Source organism: Cynoglossus semilaevis, chromosome Z (genome assembly GCF_000523025.1).
Source record: "Cynoglossus semilaevis isolate Cse_v1.0 chromosome Z, Cse_v1.0, whole genome shotgun sequence".
Lineage (NCBI taxonomy): Eukaryota > Metazoa > Chordata > Actinopteri > Pleuronectiformes > Cynoglossidae > Cynoglossus > Cynoglossus semilaevis.
In genome coordinates, this window is record NC_024328.1 from 17,782,248 (window position 1) to 17,798,180 (window position 15,933).

The 15,933-nt window shown below is 37.1% G+C and overlaps 3 protein-coding genes across 4 annotated transcripts; 1 reads left to right on the top strand and 2 right to left on the bottom strand.

Annotated features, from left to right (window-relative positions):
* Nucleotides 1-962: 962 nt before the first annotated feature.
* On the top strand, nucleotides 963-3,488 carry LOC103398191 (coiled-coil domain-containing protein 42 homolog). 2 transcript variants are annotated; one of them, XM_017042975.2, is made up of 7 exons: nucleotides 963-1,323; nucleotides 1,406-1,511; nucleotides 1,896-1,985; nucleotides 2,066-2,257; nucleotides 2,547-2,768; nucleotides 2,849-3,007; nucleotides 3,104-3,488. In XM_017042975.2, the coding sequence occupies exons 1-7, from the start codon at nucleotides 1,277-1,279 to the stop codon at nucleotides 3,215-3,217; spliced, it is 930 nt and encodes a 309-aa protein (XP_016898464.1). In that variant the 5' UTR covers nucleotides 963-1,276; the 3' UTR covers nucleotides 3,218-3,488. The 2 variants fall into 2 exon arrangements, with proteins under 2 accessions (XP_016898464.1, XP_008334932.1); XM_008336710.3 differs by having other exon boundaries at nucleotides 965-1,323; nucleotides 1,893-1,985.
* A 341-nt stretch (nucleotides 3,489-3,829) lies between these two features.
* On the bottom strand, nucleotides 3,830-8,486 carry lix1 (limb and CNS expressed 1). Its single transcript, XM_008336709.3, has 6 exons — nucleotides 8,064-8,486; nucleotides 7,421-7,626; nucleotides 6,220-6,360; nucleotides 6,020-6,115; nucleotides 4,771-4,848; nucleotides 3,830-4,674 (listed from the first exon to the last, which is right to left on the bottom strand). The coding sequence occupies exons 1-6, from the start codon at nucleotides 8,131-8,133 to the stop codon at nucleotides 4,345-4,347; spliced, it is 921 nt and encodes a 306-aa protein (XP_008334931.1). The 5' UTR covers nucleotides 8,134-8,486; the 3' UTR covers nucleotides 3,830-4,344.
* Nucleotides 8,487-9,423: 937 nt separating this feature from the next.
* Nucleotides 9,424-13,699, bottom strand: riok2 (RIO kinase 2 (yeast)). Its single transcript, XM_008336708.3, has 10 exons — nucleotides 13,468-13,699; nucleotides 12,705-12,843; nucleotides 12,496-12,612; nucleotides 11,999-12,174; nucleotides 11,813-11,901; nucleotides 11,528-11,719; nucleotides 11,330-11,422; nucleotides 10,785-11,204; nucleotides 10,331-10,430; nucleotides 9,424-9,782 (listed from the first exon to the last, which is right to left on the bottom strand). Exons 1-10 carry the CDS (start codon nucleotides 13,531-13,533, stop codon nucleotides 9,621-9,623), a joined length of 1,554 nt encoding a protein of 517 aa, XP_008334930.1. The 5' UTR covers nucleotides 13,534-13,699; the 3' UTR covers nucleotides 9,424-9,620.
* Nucleotides 13,700-15,933: the final 2,234 nt, after the last annotated feature.

Below are 15,933 nucleotides of genomic sequence, written 5' to 3' on the forward strand. Positions count from 1 at the left end.
AAAATAGGATTTCAACACCCTGTTACTAGTGACAAGCAGCGCTAACAACTCTACCCTGCACAGCTGTCATCTGTTTTGTTTATTCCAGAAACTGTTATGGCAGATTAGAAAACACGTGACTAGACCAGCTCTCTACCGAGAGCCAGAAAAGACATTCTAAAAGAAAAAAAAGCGACAACACGAAACTTTCTCTATTTTCAAAGCGCTTCGCCGTAAATTAGCTTATTCTTGTGATGTCACCGTTTTCTTGGTCTTAAGTGAAATTTCAAAGGAAATACTTTCAAGGGATCGTTAACCGAGCATCCGGACCATAATCTAGTAATAAAAACAACGATAAACAACACAAAATAATCATAATTGTGTGGGCAAATGTAATTAAATGACAAATACATTTTGAATAAAGAAATAAGAATTTATTTGTACTTAACTTAATTGCAGATGTATATGTTGGATTTCCCCGTTAGTCCTTGTACAAATTTTATTAACAAACTATCAATTTTCAATTGAATTAAATTATTTTTTGTGTTTCAGAACATTTAGCACATTGTGCTTTGCTGCAAAAAATAAATAAATACAATAATAACAAATAAATAAATAAATAAATTTGAAGAAAAAACAAACATTTTAAGACTTGAATTTTGTTAAATTGTGTCACCACCAGAATGTGCATGTGTTAAAGATGTAAACATAAAACAAACAAAACAAAAAAAAAAACAAAAAACAAAAAAAAAAACTAGAGCTCAGAGCTGTGCAGCCACTGTGGTAAAAGGAGACAATGAAAGTTGTTTTACTTGTATGTAATTCTTCTGGACCACAGAGACCATCCTTACAGATAATGGAACAATCTATTAAAGCCAAGAATAATTTGGAATGCAGAGAAATAGTAAATGGAAGAAGGGAGATAATAATTTTCCTGGACATATCAGATTTCAGTCCTAATATTATTAATATATATAATATGCTATATATATATATATAATATGCTATTTTTATATGGCAGTAAATCTTGCTGTAAGCTTGATTTGCCTGAAAACACATCTACAGCACAGATTAAACCATCTCTCAGGCAATAGTGGGCCAGTAGGTCCTACAGTAGACACTTTCAGTGTTGAATGGCACTGAAAGTAACTGCAACTTTAAGGCCTAAGTTTGGGTTTCCGTGGAAACTAAAAAGGGAGGGCTGCAAAAGAACAGCCAGAAGGTTTCAAGAGAAATTTGAAAAAGAGAGAGAACATTTTGTTAGTTTGTTTCAGAGAAAGAATAAGACTGTGATGTGATGAATGAGTCCACGGCAGTGATCGGCGACCACCAGCAGTTTCCACAGTGAGTTTTTACATTGGAGTGTGTGATAAACAGGATTAGCAACTTTTGTTTATTACTCATGCGTACATGCGTGTGTTTTCAGCTCTGTGTTGTCAGCAGCTCGTACAAAAAGTGCTATGATTCTTGAAGTCCAGAAGAAACGTAATGAGGATAAGGAGCTGAAAGGAGAGATACTGATGCGTCACCTGGTAAGAAAGTGGATTTAAATTGATGGCATTACATTCAAAATGGATTTGCAATATGTTAGAAAAAAAATGTAACAATGTAGCAACATTTAGAGGACTAGATAGTTTATTTTAATAATTTGCAAAACAAATTATTTCAAATGATTCAAGATGTAGAAGATAAATTATTCAGGTTATTAATAAATAAATAAATAAATAAATAAAAAATGCAGAGATTTTACCAAGATTAGTTACATATTTATGGTTTATGTGCAATAATGCAAAATTCCCTGTATAGTAAAATAATGTAGTGTGTATGGGTGATGTGCACTAATTAATGAAAAAAAAAGTTTTAACTTTTTGCACAATTTCCATGTATTAATGTTTTATGTGTTTATAATGAAGAAGCTGGAGAATTTACACAAGAATGTCAATGAGCTGCACAAGGACCATGCAGGGGCACGGCAGTTACACTCAAGCTTTGACATGTTTTTAAAGGTATAACATTGAAATGTAGACAGAGACGCTGCTGTATAATTGACAACATTCAACAGCAACCATCCCTGTTTCTCATTAAGGATGAAGATGCTGCTAAAACTGTGGAGAAGGCAGAGCAGCAGAGGAGAGAGGTGCTTCAGAAGAAAGAGCAGATACAGATACTCAAAAAAGAGAAGGCCAAACTGGAGGCCAGGAAACAAAAGCTGCACCATCATCTCCTGAGACTTACTGTGTACCAAGTCACGATTGAGCAGGTGGTGAAAATGACCAAGGTACAGATGCGGGTGTAATGTTAGTGAAGCATGTAAAGCTGTCAGAGACATAGTGGAACTTTCTTGTTTAGTTCACAGAAGATTTAACCCCCAGGTGTCAAACATATGACCTGAGGGCCAAAACCAGCTCTCTACGGTGTTTAATCCGGGCCACTTGATGAATTTTGAAAAATAAAAATACCTATGAACCAAAATAATTTGACACCCCTGACTTAACTTTGACTTCCCCTGAAGTATAATGTATGTGCTGAATGATGCATCTTCAGAGTGATTTGTTTTTGTGTCACAGTTCAAACATGCACAGCTGGTGGTAGATCACTTGGAGAGTCAGTTCCACCTGCGAGAGCAACTCTGTCAGAGGGAGAAAGAAGCACAGGAACAGGCCGAACAGCAGAGGAAAGCTGTGGCCACGCTGGACGACCAGCACAATCTGATGCAGCTGCAAATGAACAATCAACTGGCCAAGCTGCAGACCAAGCTAGAGGAGACACGCTCTGAAGCAGTAACCTGGGTAGCAAACATCAACTGAGCCAAAGTCAGAAGCAGATGATGCTTAAAATGTGTGTTATTTGACAGATTTTATTCACACAGGAAAGGAAATGGAACCACATACAGGAAACTGCCGCAAAGAAAACACTACTACTGGGACAGATCAAGATGGCAACACTCAACCTCTACGAAATGACGAGTGATGCGTTGGAATCAGAAGAAGTTGAAAATATGGAGAACACAGAGAAACAGCTGTACAAGGTATCAAGTCTGATAAAAATGAGGCCATTAGCAATGACAGACAAAAGATATTATACTTTTTGTTCTTTCTAATTTCCCACCTTGTCTCTCTGTCAGATCCAGATGTTCATTCAGGACTACAAGGACATAGTGCAACAACACACACAAAGAGGAACAGAGAAGAAACTGAGGCACAAATGCTCTCCATCTCAGCTACAGAAACATTTATAGTCTGATAAGGACCTAACATTTTCAATAGTTTATTAAACAAGAGCAGACACAAGTGAGAACAGCTAATATTCTCCTGAACAATCAACCGTCAATCTGACAAGTTGAGTCTGATGTTTATCTTTTAGATACAGGAACCAGCCTTAGTCTTACCATTAAATGTTTTTACTTGAATACAGAAGGCTATGGTAAAGAACCAAAGATCACATACTAAAGAATAAATGATGAAGAGTTTGTCAAAATAACCTCCAATAAATGTATGTATGATTATTAAGTGGCTGTAGGACTTTTTTCCTGATTGCAAGTATTGGGTTATTTCTATTTTAATAATCAACTATATACATTTTAACTTGACCAATATATTTTTTAATCAATTAATATACTTACTGACTTTACAAAATGTTTTTTTATTCATGTTGAATATATTTCCAAATAGCGGCGCTTTGGCCCAGAGGCAATGTCTCTGTCATTGGTGTGGAACCCCAGGGTTCACCTCCTGGGCAAGATCGAATCTCAGTTAGGGCGGTTGGTACCTTCCAGTGGACTGACCACCCACAGGAAGGTTTAGGGGGGTTGGTATGGTACAATGTGATTTTTGGCTAAGCGGATGAAAATGGATGGATGGATGGATATTTTCCAAATATATTTATTGTTATACATTATACATGTTTTCATCACTTTAAGGTTTACTTTGATTGACATTTAGCTGGAGATTAGTTTATTTTTTAACACTTTTTATTAGCACTGTTTTTATTTTTCTACCCATAACCATACTTGTGCATGAATAATTACCGTACATACAGATTAAGAAAATATGTTAAAAAACATGCAGAAAGAAATTAGTTTAGAGTTTGCTCCCTTTGCATCCAAACTCATAATTTGATTATGTATTTATATCAATATCTCTATATGTAGATGTATTTAAAACTGACACAGAAGGAAAACTAGTAAAATGTATGTAAAATTAAAATGGTTAATAACTGCTGTATGAAAAAATATAAACAATCAAACAAATTTCCAAGTTCAGCTGCTTCTTCTTGGTAGGCTCTCAGTTTAAATTCCCAAATGTCTGTAGTGAAGACAGTGAAATGGTGTGTTTGTCAGAACTTTGACACAGAGTTGACATTGGGCTACAAGATGCTTTTCTCTGTTTCGGATTCCTGACTTGTTAATGTATTTAAAGAAAGTTGGTCATGTTCTTGACTCTGACTCTGGCTCTGGCTCCAGGTTTCAGTGTGTACATAAGCTTGACTAAGAGCCAGGGACAGGATCTCTGTCTTCTCCTTGTAGAAACGAAGCTCCAGGCCTTCACGTCGTGCCAACACCAGCTCCCTCTGCGCCACCTGTAACTCCTCGCCCAGTTGACCTGGTGACCTCGGCTCCCGTCCAAGCCAATCCAGAGCCATGCTGCTGCGCATGCACTCGTCAAGACCTCGCTGAGAATAATAGGCAATTACACTCTAAGGAGAGGAACAAAAACATGTTATCATCATGATAAAGGTTCTGTGTGTGATTGTGTGTATAGATCATTATAGCTTTACTCTCAGATGCCATACCTTCCGTGAACATTGTTTCTCCCTCAAGGCTTTCAGTGTACCATTCCATTGCAGCAGCTGAAAAACCGTCATCATCTCCTACACAGAGAGGACAAAACAGGAGAAAGTGGTTGAATAGGAGATGAAAGAAAAAGAAGGTTAAAAAAATGGCTCAAATAAGAAACAAACAACTTGTTCTGTGTACATACACTTGACAAATATTAGGAGGATATGACATCATCAAAACTCAGGCCGCAGGTGATTAATCTAAAACATATTGTGAACCATTGTGCACCAGGTTTTATTTATTATTTTATCCTGATTTATTAAACTGTTTCTGGCTGAACAGCCGTAGTGTGTAACAAGCTGCTAACATAAGTGTTAAACAGAGTCTGGACATTAACTGAAAATGACCTAATGAGACACAGATTGAAAATGTGACACGTCACTTGTATGGGTTTAAAGTCCAAACTGTCCAGCTGTGTGTTATGATGTGTTTGTGTTTGTTTATTGGCTGGTTTTAAGTAACGCTGTATGTCACACAAATCTAGTCTAGTATTTAATACATAATGTACATTTATAATATATCTATATACCAAAAATATAGTACATACATATAGATAAAAATACCTAGATTAAAAAATGAGTTTCTTTGATCATGATACTTAATTGCATACATTTTCCTTTAAATAACAGACTGCAGTTATTTGAATTTGTATTCAACAAGTTTTAGAAAAATGTATGAGTCTCCTGATGTACCCAAGCTCCTTCAGTTTTGGCTGTCTTTAATTTGGTGGACTCTTCAGACTCCTTCAGTTATCAGTTGTAAAGCCATATGAAAATTAATAATTATGATAAAAAAACACTGAAAAATCTGCACATTCTGTGGTTGATACTGTCTATGGAAGGCATATTTGTGGGAACTCACTTCCAGTGTGAATGTACTTTCTTTTCACACACATGAAGATGTGTGTTCTGCTTTGAAGTCTTAATGGACCTATTTCTTCTGACTAATAACCCTCTGCTGGCAGACCCATGCTTGTTTACACAAAGGCAGAAATATTAGGTATTTCATACCAACACCAAGGGATTTGAATGAAGAAGCAAACACAGAGTAGGAGGATGAAAGGATAATAACACACTGGATTTACTGTCCAGCGGCTGAGAGTTTTTGTTATGTGGGGTTTAATAATGTCTAATTATATGAAACTATATTGATTTAGTAATTTTGGGGCGAGAGATAGAGAGACAGGGAAAGACAACCTGATACCTGAAACTCCAGCATTGTCCTTCCAATGAAGGAATGGAGGAGCAGACTGTAGATTCCTATGCTGGTGCTTGAATCACATGCATCTTCTATGGAGACCTTGACAGTGACAACAGACGGGGTCATTGTCCATGTTTAGATATTTGTATGTATCTGTTGATACAGATAATATATAGTATGTATTTGTTTCATCTCACACTCACAGCACTGTTTGTGGCCGCCTGCTGTAAACTCTGAGTGATGAAGTCAGGGGTGATACGTCGACACGGCAACTCATTCACAAAGGAGTTCATCAAAGCCACACGAGCTGCGTCTCTACGAGCTTCTGCCTGAGTGTCGCACACCTGTGGAGGATGACATAATGAGACTGCTTGGTCATGGCAGGGCGGATGAGGGCAAATGACTGGTGCTGTAGGAGGAATGTTGAAGAGGGATTATAATGTCACTGAACAGGAATTCCAGGCTGTGCTGACGTGTGTGAGCGCAGGCTCTGTAACATTCTGCTGATTTTACACTTGACTACTACTAATCATGGGATCAGCATTGAATTCGCAATGAATGAGATTTGGACAGTAGAAGCCTTCACAGATAACCAATCACATGCTGGCTATGGGCTATGGGCTTGCTGTCTGGGCCACAATGAGCCCATTGAGAAGCATCATGGGATTCAAACAGAGTAAAATCAATTTAAGACTACTTTAAAAGTGTGTGTGTGGGCACGCAGGTGTGACTATGTTTATTTCAAATGAATGATCTACACTTGCTGGTAATCAGTATCAACATAAAAACAACAAAGGAATAGACTCTGTAAGAAATCCTCATCCAGTACATATTTTAGACTGAACTGCATTTGTGACACTAGCTGCAAAGAAACAAATATTTTCAAATTGATTTTGTTTGCTTTATAATTTTCTCAAAGATGTTGAGGGGCTACTCTACAGCAGTGACATTTTAATATTGCATAATGTGGCATGTGTGCGTTTATCCATCAACAAAGTTATATATCTATGATACCAATAAAAAACAATACAAAAATTATATACAGAAGGCAAAAATAATATAAACTTCAAATTAAAAGATTTCTGATGGACAACTTAATAAAAACATTGTAAAATATTTTTTGGAGATGTTGTTTATGTCAAAACTATGGCATTTGAATCATCATTAGCATCAGCAGGTTCTTTCCTTAACCCATAAAACTACTCCTTTCTGTGTACATTTCTTCATATACCTTTTTGGACCGTCCTCCGTAAACCATAGCAGTTAGACAGGTGTACCTAAAGAAGTGGCCAGGAATGACGATGTAACAGTTCATTTCCTCAGTAAATCAACAACATTCAGAGATGTAACAATCATTGTTACAGCAATGTTGTCCCCCCACAGGCCAGATGATGACAAACACACCTTATAGTTGCCAAAGCAGCTTCCTCCAGGCAGTGTGACATAGCAGACATAGGGTGGACCAGGACAAGGAGCAGATTCATACAACAGCAGGCCCTCTCTATTGGCAGCTCTGCTCCTATCAGAACCCTCGGAGTCACTGGAGGGAGCACTTAATCTGCTTTTCTGCTTCTTCTCCCAGAAGTTATGGAGCATGGCCACCACGTTCACTGCAGACAAGAGGAAAAAATTTGGGGCTTATTATTCTTGATCTTGATTTAAGATAAATTGTCTTGTACAACTGTTGTACAGTTGTACAACTGGTAAAGTTCTTGCCCGAGAAATGTGTAACAGTTACCTCTGTATAAGTGCACAGTGTGTTTATTTAAGTAAAATTTGAGTAGAAAGGGAACCACCCTTCCAGTTGAACAAATCAGCACTTTTTCTTGCCCTGTATTGGGTTTTAACATTTCCTGCCTGCTTCACTTTGAGCAGTACAATGCACTACAGTTCAATTTGTTGTACTTTGAATGAAATAAACTCCAGAAAGTAATACAACTGTGCCTAGTTTCATTTTAATGCATCTCCAACATCATCAAACAGAGGTGTAATTGTATTTCCTGTTTGATCCAATAAAACATTTGTTTAATTATTTGAAGTTACTCACAGTCTTTCAGTTCGCCCTCATGTTCTCTCCGTAAGAGGTAGGACATGATGATCTCCTCTACTTTATTCATCCTCTTTTACTTTTTGTGTTCATTCCATATTTGTCTAAAAAACACAGTCAGTCCACTGGTCTCCTTCGTTTCAGTTTGCCCATGCTTCACCAGAATGCTCCATCAGAACAACACCTAGGAGCTCAGAGCCCAGCAGCCGTCACCTCCTCCATCACAGCCCAAGATGGGAACATTTTTGGAAATAAACTCTGAATCTCTAGGCCCCTCTCCTTTTCTGCTCTCCTCCTCCTTCTCCTCTTTACTATTTGAACATCTACAAGATCTTTTGAAGCAGACCACCTTTGTCACTCTCACTGCCAATTAGCCCAGAGGACCCCCACTCCTTCCACACACAGTCGCAGAAGTGCAGGGAAGGAATGCTGAGCCCCTCCCCTCAAGCCTATGCAGCTGGCTAATCCCTGAACAGAGCTGGGTGGTTGAAAACTTGCAAAAGGTTGCCAAGTGGAACCAAAACATGGAATCACGAAGAAGGTGAAAGTGATCACGTATTCCTGTCTGAGAAGCTTGTGCGCCCTACGGAAAAACAGTAAAAACAATTTTACCAAAATTATTTATGAAGGTTGAATCCACTACGATTGGGTCTGAGCTCCCTTTCCCCCTCTCCAATATGAAAGGCCATTGTTCAAGTCTGAATTCACTGACTCTTTCAAAGCCTCTTACACATAAATGAACCAGAGACAGAAAAAAACATGTTTATTCAGCTCCCAGTTTTCTTCTCTCTCATCTGAAAATGTTTAAAAATGAGTGTAAAAAGGACAAATATTTTTAAAAAGATTCACTTCTTTTTATTGTGGGAATTTTACTGGCATGTTCTGGAATATGTATGTTCCCACAGGCTTGTCAGTCTCTACTGTTTTGATTGACTGCTGTGAGGTGAAAGTGGCAAACTATTCAAACAAGCAGAATAATAGGGCCCCGGCTGAATGGAAGTTCTGCATAAATGAAGCCTCTCACCCTCCAGAGTCTTTGAGCAGTTCAACCAGACTGACAATGAACTTCAGACCAGGAAAATGTGAAGTTTTTACACTTAACGATCAAATCATCAGGTACATCTGTCTAGCAGTTTGTCTATTGTTATATTTGATCAGCCAATCACATCTCAGCAACTTGTTAGATCTAGATGTGGCTGATATTCAAACTGGGCATCAGAAGCTGACAATACAAATACAAAAACACTACATGATGCTGTCATGGTGATCAAGACTTGATTCTCAGATGAATGTTTCTAGAATCTTGTTGTACAAAAGTGTCATGTCTATTATTTCTGTAAGAAAGATAAAACAAATAAACTGTTATACATGAAGGTTTTGGTTTATTTATTTTTTTACATGGATATTTATTTTAGGGTTGAGAACAACAATCCACAATCCATATAAAAATGTTCTAAGCTGTTCCCACCTAGGTGTGTTCATTTTTGTCATCAACGCTAACATCATGGTATATGGCAATCACCAAACAAGTTGAGATTAACTTCACTGCAGTGCTATTTATCCCCAGAAGTCAGCACTCTCCATACTAGACTTGATGTTACTCTGGTTGTCCCTCCTGGACTTAGTCACCAGGTTGGCCTCTCCCTTCTGCAGCCGTCTTCTCTGTGCTGCCTTCTGTTGCTTGGTAAGCTGCTTCTTTATTTTCTGACGGATCACCTCCTGGAGGAGACATCAACAAAACAATAGCAAGTCAACAGAAAAACATCTGTACAGTCTGTCTCTGCCAGACAGACAACATTACACAGACAAGCTACGTATTTCTGCTTTGTCAATAAATGTTCCTGATGTAAGACAGTCACTTGATCAGTGAGTCAGATTGTGCACTCTGTTGTTGATGTAAAAAAAATCACAAACCAAACACAGTCTATAATTAATGCTAATTTTAGTCTTTTAACCAAAGGGCACAGGCTCAAGCAGACATTGGTTTGGAGAGTCAGGTGGTCAAACCATCTTTTTCAGGACTCAGGATGTAGTTAGAGCATAGCTACAGCCTTCAGCATCATTAAATTTAATCTCAACTAAAGTTCAGTTTTCAGATTTTCAGGTTTTTAGGACATTTAAAGAACCAGAAATATTTCAATATTCTGGTTCCCCTGTCTCTGATGTACCCGTTTTGTTGGTAATTCTATGGACTCAAATTGACTTTGAACTGAGTATAATCTAGTGAGTTAACAATGACCAGTATATGTACAGTATGTGTAACTCACAGGTGGTATCGTAGAGCAGCTTCCTGTGCTGCCCACTGTGGCCTCACTGTCCATCCGTCTTCTCCTGTGTTCAGTGACTTGTAGGAGACTGTCAGAGTCTCTGAAGAGGAATGAAAAAAAATAGTATACATTTCTCAGTAATTACCAACGCTCAGCACATTGTTGAAATTTAAACATATAGTCTTTCTATGTTTACTGCTGTCATCCTGCATAAAACTAAAGATATTTAATAGGACACTTACTATTGAATTTTTAAAAATTATTTATAATATTTAGAAATCACCACTGGAGGTTGCCCCTAGGTTTGTTGTATCTTTACGCAGTTACAAACTGTTCTTCTTCTGATACAATCAATTCCCAGACCAAAAACAGCTGCAGTATCAAAACTCAAATACATTATTTCATCAAATGGGAATTATTTTAACCTTTTCTTTTCCTGATAACCTTTTATTACCTAAAGGGTTTGAACTCTTTGTTGGCGGCAGAAAGATCTTCTAGCTCTGGACACTCGTCCTCTACCTCCTTCAGCTCCTCCTCTTCTAAGTCTCTCCACGCATCATCGAAAAATGTTTGAGTATCTTTCTGTTCCCCTTTTACAGTTTCTTCAGTTTTCTCCTGTCCTCGGTCTTGTGTCACTTGGTGTGTGTCAGTGACTTTCAGCCCCTCCAGTTCTAGCATTGCATGTTTATATTCCTCCAAGTAAACAGTCTCCTGATCTTCGTCTTCCTTGTCTGATGTCTCTTCATCATCATGGCTCTCCTCTTCATCATCTTCCTCTCCTTCAGGTCCAGCTGGGTGAAGCAGTTCACTATCCTTCTCCATGTTCTTAGTAAAGCCACTGGCTGAAACCTCCACATCTAATGAACACGAGCGTCTGTGGTAAAAGGTCATAAAGTGATATTAACAAAAAATAGTTCTGGTGTTAAAAATGTTGTGTTAAAAAGATCACACATTTAAATGGTTACTGAAAAGTATTTTTAAATAAACAACAGGAGATACCTGATGTCTTTAAATGTTGGATACAGCTCACTCTCATAGTTATACCGCTTTGCAAAGAAATCTCTGATACATTTTACGTCACGGTCGAAATACCTGGACAAAACAAGGATTTTTTTGAGTGGACAAAAAAAACCAAACATTTATTTAACTTTATAAAATTTAACCACTGATTATTAACATCATGGCAAAGACACAGACCATTCAGCATTGGCATGTGAAGTAGAAACCATCTGAGGGAAGTCAATCATGGTGATGTGGTCCTCGTCATCCAACATAAGGTTGAACTCATTAAAGTCTCCATGAATCAGGCCGTGATTGGCCAGTTTGACAATAAGCTCCATGAACTCACTGTAGAGAGCTGCAGGATCCTGCAGCTTGTGAACCTGACACCTGGAAGAGAGACACAACACAGAAACAACATTTCCTAGGTAGGTGTCAGAAAAGCAGTGTGTATGAAATATTAACAAATAGCCTGTTACATACAGTGGATATCCATTGATGAGCTCCATCACCACTGCATGTCTGTTGTAGTCCACGGGTTTGGGAACAGGAAAGCCTCTTTCATACAAAGCCTGAGACATCAGGAAACAATATTTTAATGTTGTACGACACAAATGTGAACTCCTATGGCATCTTACTTATTGATTGATGACATTTCAACTCCTGTACCTTCATGTAGGCAAATTCTTTCATGGCAGAGAGCCGAGACAGGTAGAGCCAGGACATGTTCTTCCTGTGTTTGTGATAATCTCTTTTATTTTTTAGGTTCCTGAAAGACGTACGGCCCAGTCTGTGAAGCTTCAGTGCATACTGCTCCCCTTCTGGATTGGCCACAATATAAATGTCTGCAGGAAATAAACACAAAGATAAATGAATGAGTGAACTTTGCAAAGAGAACTAGAACCCAAACAAAACACACATCATTTATATAGGGATTCCACAAACCATTTGGTATATTTACACCAAGACAACTTCCTTAATGCTTGGGTTTCTTCACAAATATGTATTTAATGTAATGAGTGAAAAGTTTAAGGTAAGGTAAAATAGATTTGACTATATTTCTTAACTATAATAAACATCACTATGTGCAGCATGTACTTAAAAAAAAGAATTTCAATCTCAGCCCCCTAATGCAAATCAAATCAAATTTTCATCATATATATTACCTGACTCTTTACCCACTCCCATCTGGTTGCCAACGGAAACAATCACTTCCCTGGAGGATAAAGTCTTCAGGGCTAGGTAGTCGTATCCTCCATAGTTTAACCTGTAGCCCTGCACAGCTAAAATCAACAGAAATGCTTGAATAAGAACCTTTGTGAACAACTTTGTTTGCAGACGACAGGGAAAAGAAGACAGTGTCACATATTCTTACTCTTTGAGCGCTCATAGGCAACCAGCTTGTGTTTGCAAAGTTCTCTGAGGACCTTATTGCAGCCTCCGTGTTTAAGGCTGGCGATGGACGACAGGAGACCCACAGGGACAATCTCATGATTCTTCATCCCCATCTCAACCTGATTAGATTAGATTTTAGATTATACTTAGTTTTTAGAGTTTTATGTAGTTTAGAATACAGTTTTACATATACAGTGACCACACATATTGCCCATAAACAGCAATAAAATTGCCCAAACGTGTTACTTTACACATAGACAAAGATCTAGTGAATGATTTTCATTTAAAACAAAAAATAAAATAAAAAAATCAAGTATTTTTCTCTTTTACAGTAAACTATAAATAACCTGTTCGTTAAAGAAGTTTCGACAAACTTCTGTATTTTAAGGACGCGTTTTTTTTAGCTTTTAAACATATTTGACCTTTGCACTTGTTGATTATTAATACGGTGTGAATGTTACCATTTAATTATTGATTGACAACTTAATATGAAAAATGTTTGACTTAATCGCAGATCGGTTTCTATTAGAGATTGCTTCGATAGGATTTATTTTTACATTTTTTCATCACTTCATTTCGAACTATGGGAGACTGACTTCACATCACTGTATAAACTATCACATCTATAGCGCCAAGAGTTTACGTTGTTGTCCTGTACAGATTTCAGACGTCATGAAAAACTTTAGCATACCACAGGCTAACAGATCTGCACCAGAGCAGAGGACAAATGTCGTGTTACTTACCGCCGTGAGAACCCTGAAGTCATCGCGAGATAAGTATCTTAACACTACCACATTTAGCTTCCCCATGTTTCTGTTGTTATAAATACACTAAAATCATACAGAGACAAATGATAGTAATGTTTCATTAGCTATATCGTCCACATTTCTTTAAACACGTGCACAGCGGAAGTCGGGGAGAGTTTCACACGCCACTTCTGGTCCAACGTCTGACGTCGCACCGACGTGCAAACACGTTGTACGTAGAACTTAGGCACGTCGTTTATAAAACAGGACAATAATTTAAAGGCGTCATCGAAAGAGAATTAAGAATTAAATAATACAAAAATATTTTTTAATCTACACTACTACAACTACTATGCATTATTATCAAATGTTTTATGTGCTGCAAAAATATGCCTTCTATTGTATCTATGTAGAAGAAACAGTTTTAAAAAATAATCTATATTTATATGTCACATTTTTATACCAGAAAAAGAAACATAATGAAAATAACACAAACACAAACATAAAACAAAAAACAAATAGATTATTTATTTACCAGGAAAAGTAGACACACACATACTGTAACTACATATACACAGTTAGAAAAATATAAGATCGACTGTAATTGATTAAATTGATGTATCTGAATACATGTATATAGGGTGTTTATTGTGCAAACATGGCAGATAATATTTATTTTATGGTTAATTGCTCTGAGGACTTTGACATAATTGTGTTGTGCCTTGTAATGATGACAGATCACAGCAATACATCTATGACCAATCTCCTCAACTTTCTTCACAACGACAATTTATCAGTGAAGTCAGCTGCAGCATAAAATGAAAAATATACATCCAAAGTGATGTTGCACTGTATTCCATATTGTATCATTGCAGTGAAATATGATGGCTTTGTCTCTGTATGTGTGTAGTAAGATCCTAAGCCACTACAATAATGTGAGATTTACTGCAATAACTGTTGGATTCTAAGCATGAGAAAGAAGACTTCACTCTCATTTCTTTACTGTAACTCTAGTGATTACTTGGATTAAGGCAATCCCTGCTTTCGTCCAAGTAGCACATTTATTCAAAATCTGATAAATATTAGATTAAAAGGTATAAATATTCTGCTACAATAATCTCTCCTCAGAACAAGTCTGTAGTACTGAGTGATTTCAGAGTGATTTTAACCTTATCCTCCTTCAGAAAGCCTCCTTTTCCCAAGTGGAGACACAGTTTAAATAAAAAAGTAGCTGGTCATTTGGTCAGTTGCAAACGCTCCCTCAATTCAACTGGTCTTAAGTCAATAATTTGTCTGTTAAAGTGGCCAATAACTGAATCAGACCCACAGCTCTGCACCCCCACAGGGTTTGTTGACTCAGTAAATTCCTCCACAGGTTTTTTTAATGTTGTGTGGCTCAGAGATAGCCTGTGTGCAGAGAGTGCTAAAAACATGCGCTGTGTGCACACAAAATGTTCTGTGTTTCATCCCAGAATGTTGCTACAGAATTATTAGTATTTATTCAAAGGGTTAAATGTTATTCAGATATGCTGTAAAAAAAAAAAAAAAAAAAAAAAAAAAAAAACCGGGGTGAGAAACTGATCTCTGTTTGCTATTGCTACACTTAGTCACATTGACAGTCCCACTGACAGATGACAGATCAAGCCCTAGGTATTACCATCAACAAACTAAAAAAACATGTTCATATACAATGCATGCTTGCTACAGTAGAGGATTTCGTTTTTGAACATTTTGAAATCAAGTCAAAAAAGTCAAGGAAAAGTGTGGATGATGTCAAGCCTTTAATAAAACTCAAAATGTGATCTTAAAAAAATAGAAATCTGACTTATCTCATTTGAGTCTAATCTCTCTTATTTCTTATTTCTATTTGAATTTTACATTCAAATATATATATTATTTAAGAGTCATTGTATTAATTACATCACGAGACTTGAATAAAAACGCTTAAAATGATTTCCATCTACCTTTAGGACTTGCATGGTTAAAAGTTAGTTTTTCCAGCAAATCATAAAAAGCTGCCTGTGTAATTCAGCATTTGATTGCTAGATGGCACTGTGGCACCTACAGGATAGTCAACCGCTGAGCTTTCTTTTGTTTCAGGTTTAGGGCTGGCACTTTTTCAGATTTTCTATCCAAAAAAAGTTATTTTTTTGACAAGATCAGATCTTCGGAGCTTTGAAGGAGTGAAAGCTCCGTGGTTTTAACTAAATCCCTGTGTTTTGGTTTTACCATGTTTTTCTGACCCACATAAATACCATGGATTTTTTTCACATTAATATTTTAAGTCAGAGTCAAAATATGGCTAAGAAAGCTCCCTGTTGCTGTAATACATGTTTATTAAACACTTTCATTCAGTTTTGTAAGTATAATAAACTGCATTCCGTTCTTTTATGCTTCACAAATATATTCAGACCAGATGTAAACCAAATTAAGCACCTATTTCATATTTTTGAGTTTTACATG

What these genes read in the sequence shown, in the direction of transcription:
- lix1 (XM_008336709.3), bottom strand. Translation starts at nt 8,133, where the DNA reads ATGAATAAAGTAGAGGAGATCATCATGTCCTACCTCTTACGGAGAGAA. An exon ending in TGAGGGCGAACTGAAAGACT is followed by an intron (nt 7,627 to 8,063) that starts GTGAGTAACTTC and finishes TCTTGTCTGCAG; the next exon opens with TGAACGTGGTGGCCATGCTC. An exon ending in GCTGCTTTGGCAACTATAAG is followed by an intron (nt 6,361 to 7,420) that starts GTGTGTTTGTCA and finishes CATCCTCCACAG; the next exon opens with GTGTGCGACACTCAGGCAGA.
- LOC103398191 (XM_008336710.3), top strand. Translation starts at nt 1,277, where the DNA reads ATGAATGAGTCCACGGCAGTGATCGGCGACCACCAGCAGTTTCCACA. An exon ending in GCTCTGAAGCAGTAACCTGG is followed by an intron (nt 2,769 to 2,848) that starts GTAGCAAACATC and finishes TTATTCACACAG; the next exon opens with GAAAGGAAATGGAACCACAT. An exon ending in CAGAGAAACAGCTGTACAAG is followed by an intron (nt 3,008 to 3,103) that starts GTATCAAGTCTG and finishes TCTCTCTGTCAG; the next exon opens with ATCCAGATGTTCATTCAGGA.
- riok2 (XM_008336708.3), bottom strand. Translation starts at nt 13,533, where the DNA reads ATGGGGAAGCTAAATGTGGTAGTGTTAAGATACTTATCTCGCGATGAC. An exon ending in TGCCTATGAGCGCTCAAAGA is followed by an intron (nt 12,613 to 12,704) that starts GTAAGAATATGT and finishes TGTTGATTTTAG; the next exon opens with CTGTGCAGGGCTACAGGTTA. An exon ending in CTCATCAATGGATATCCACT is followed by an intron (nt 11,720 to 11,812) that starts GTATGTAACAGG and finishes TCTCTCTTCCAG; the next exon opens with GTGTCAGGTTCACAAGCTGC.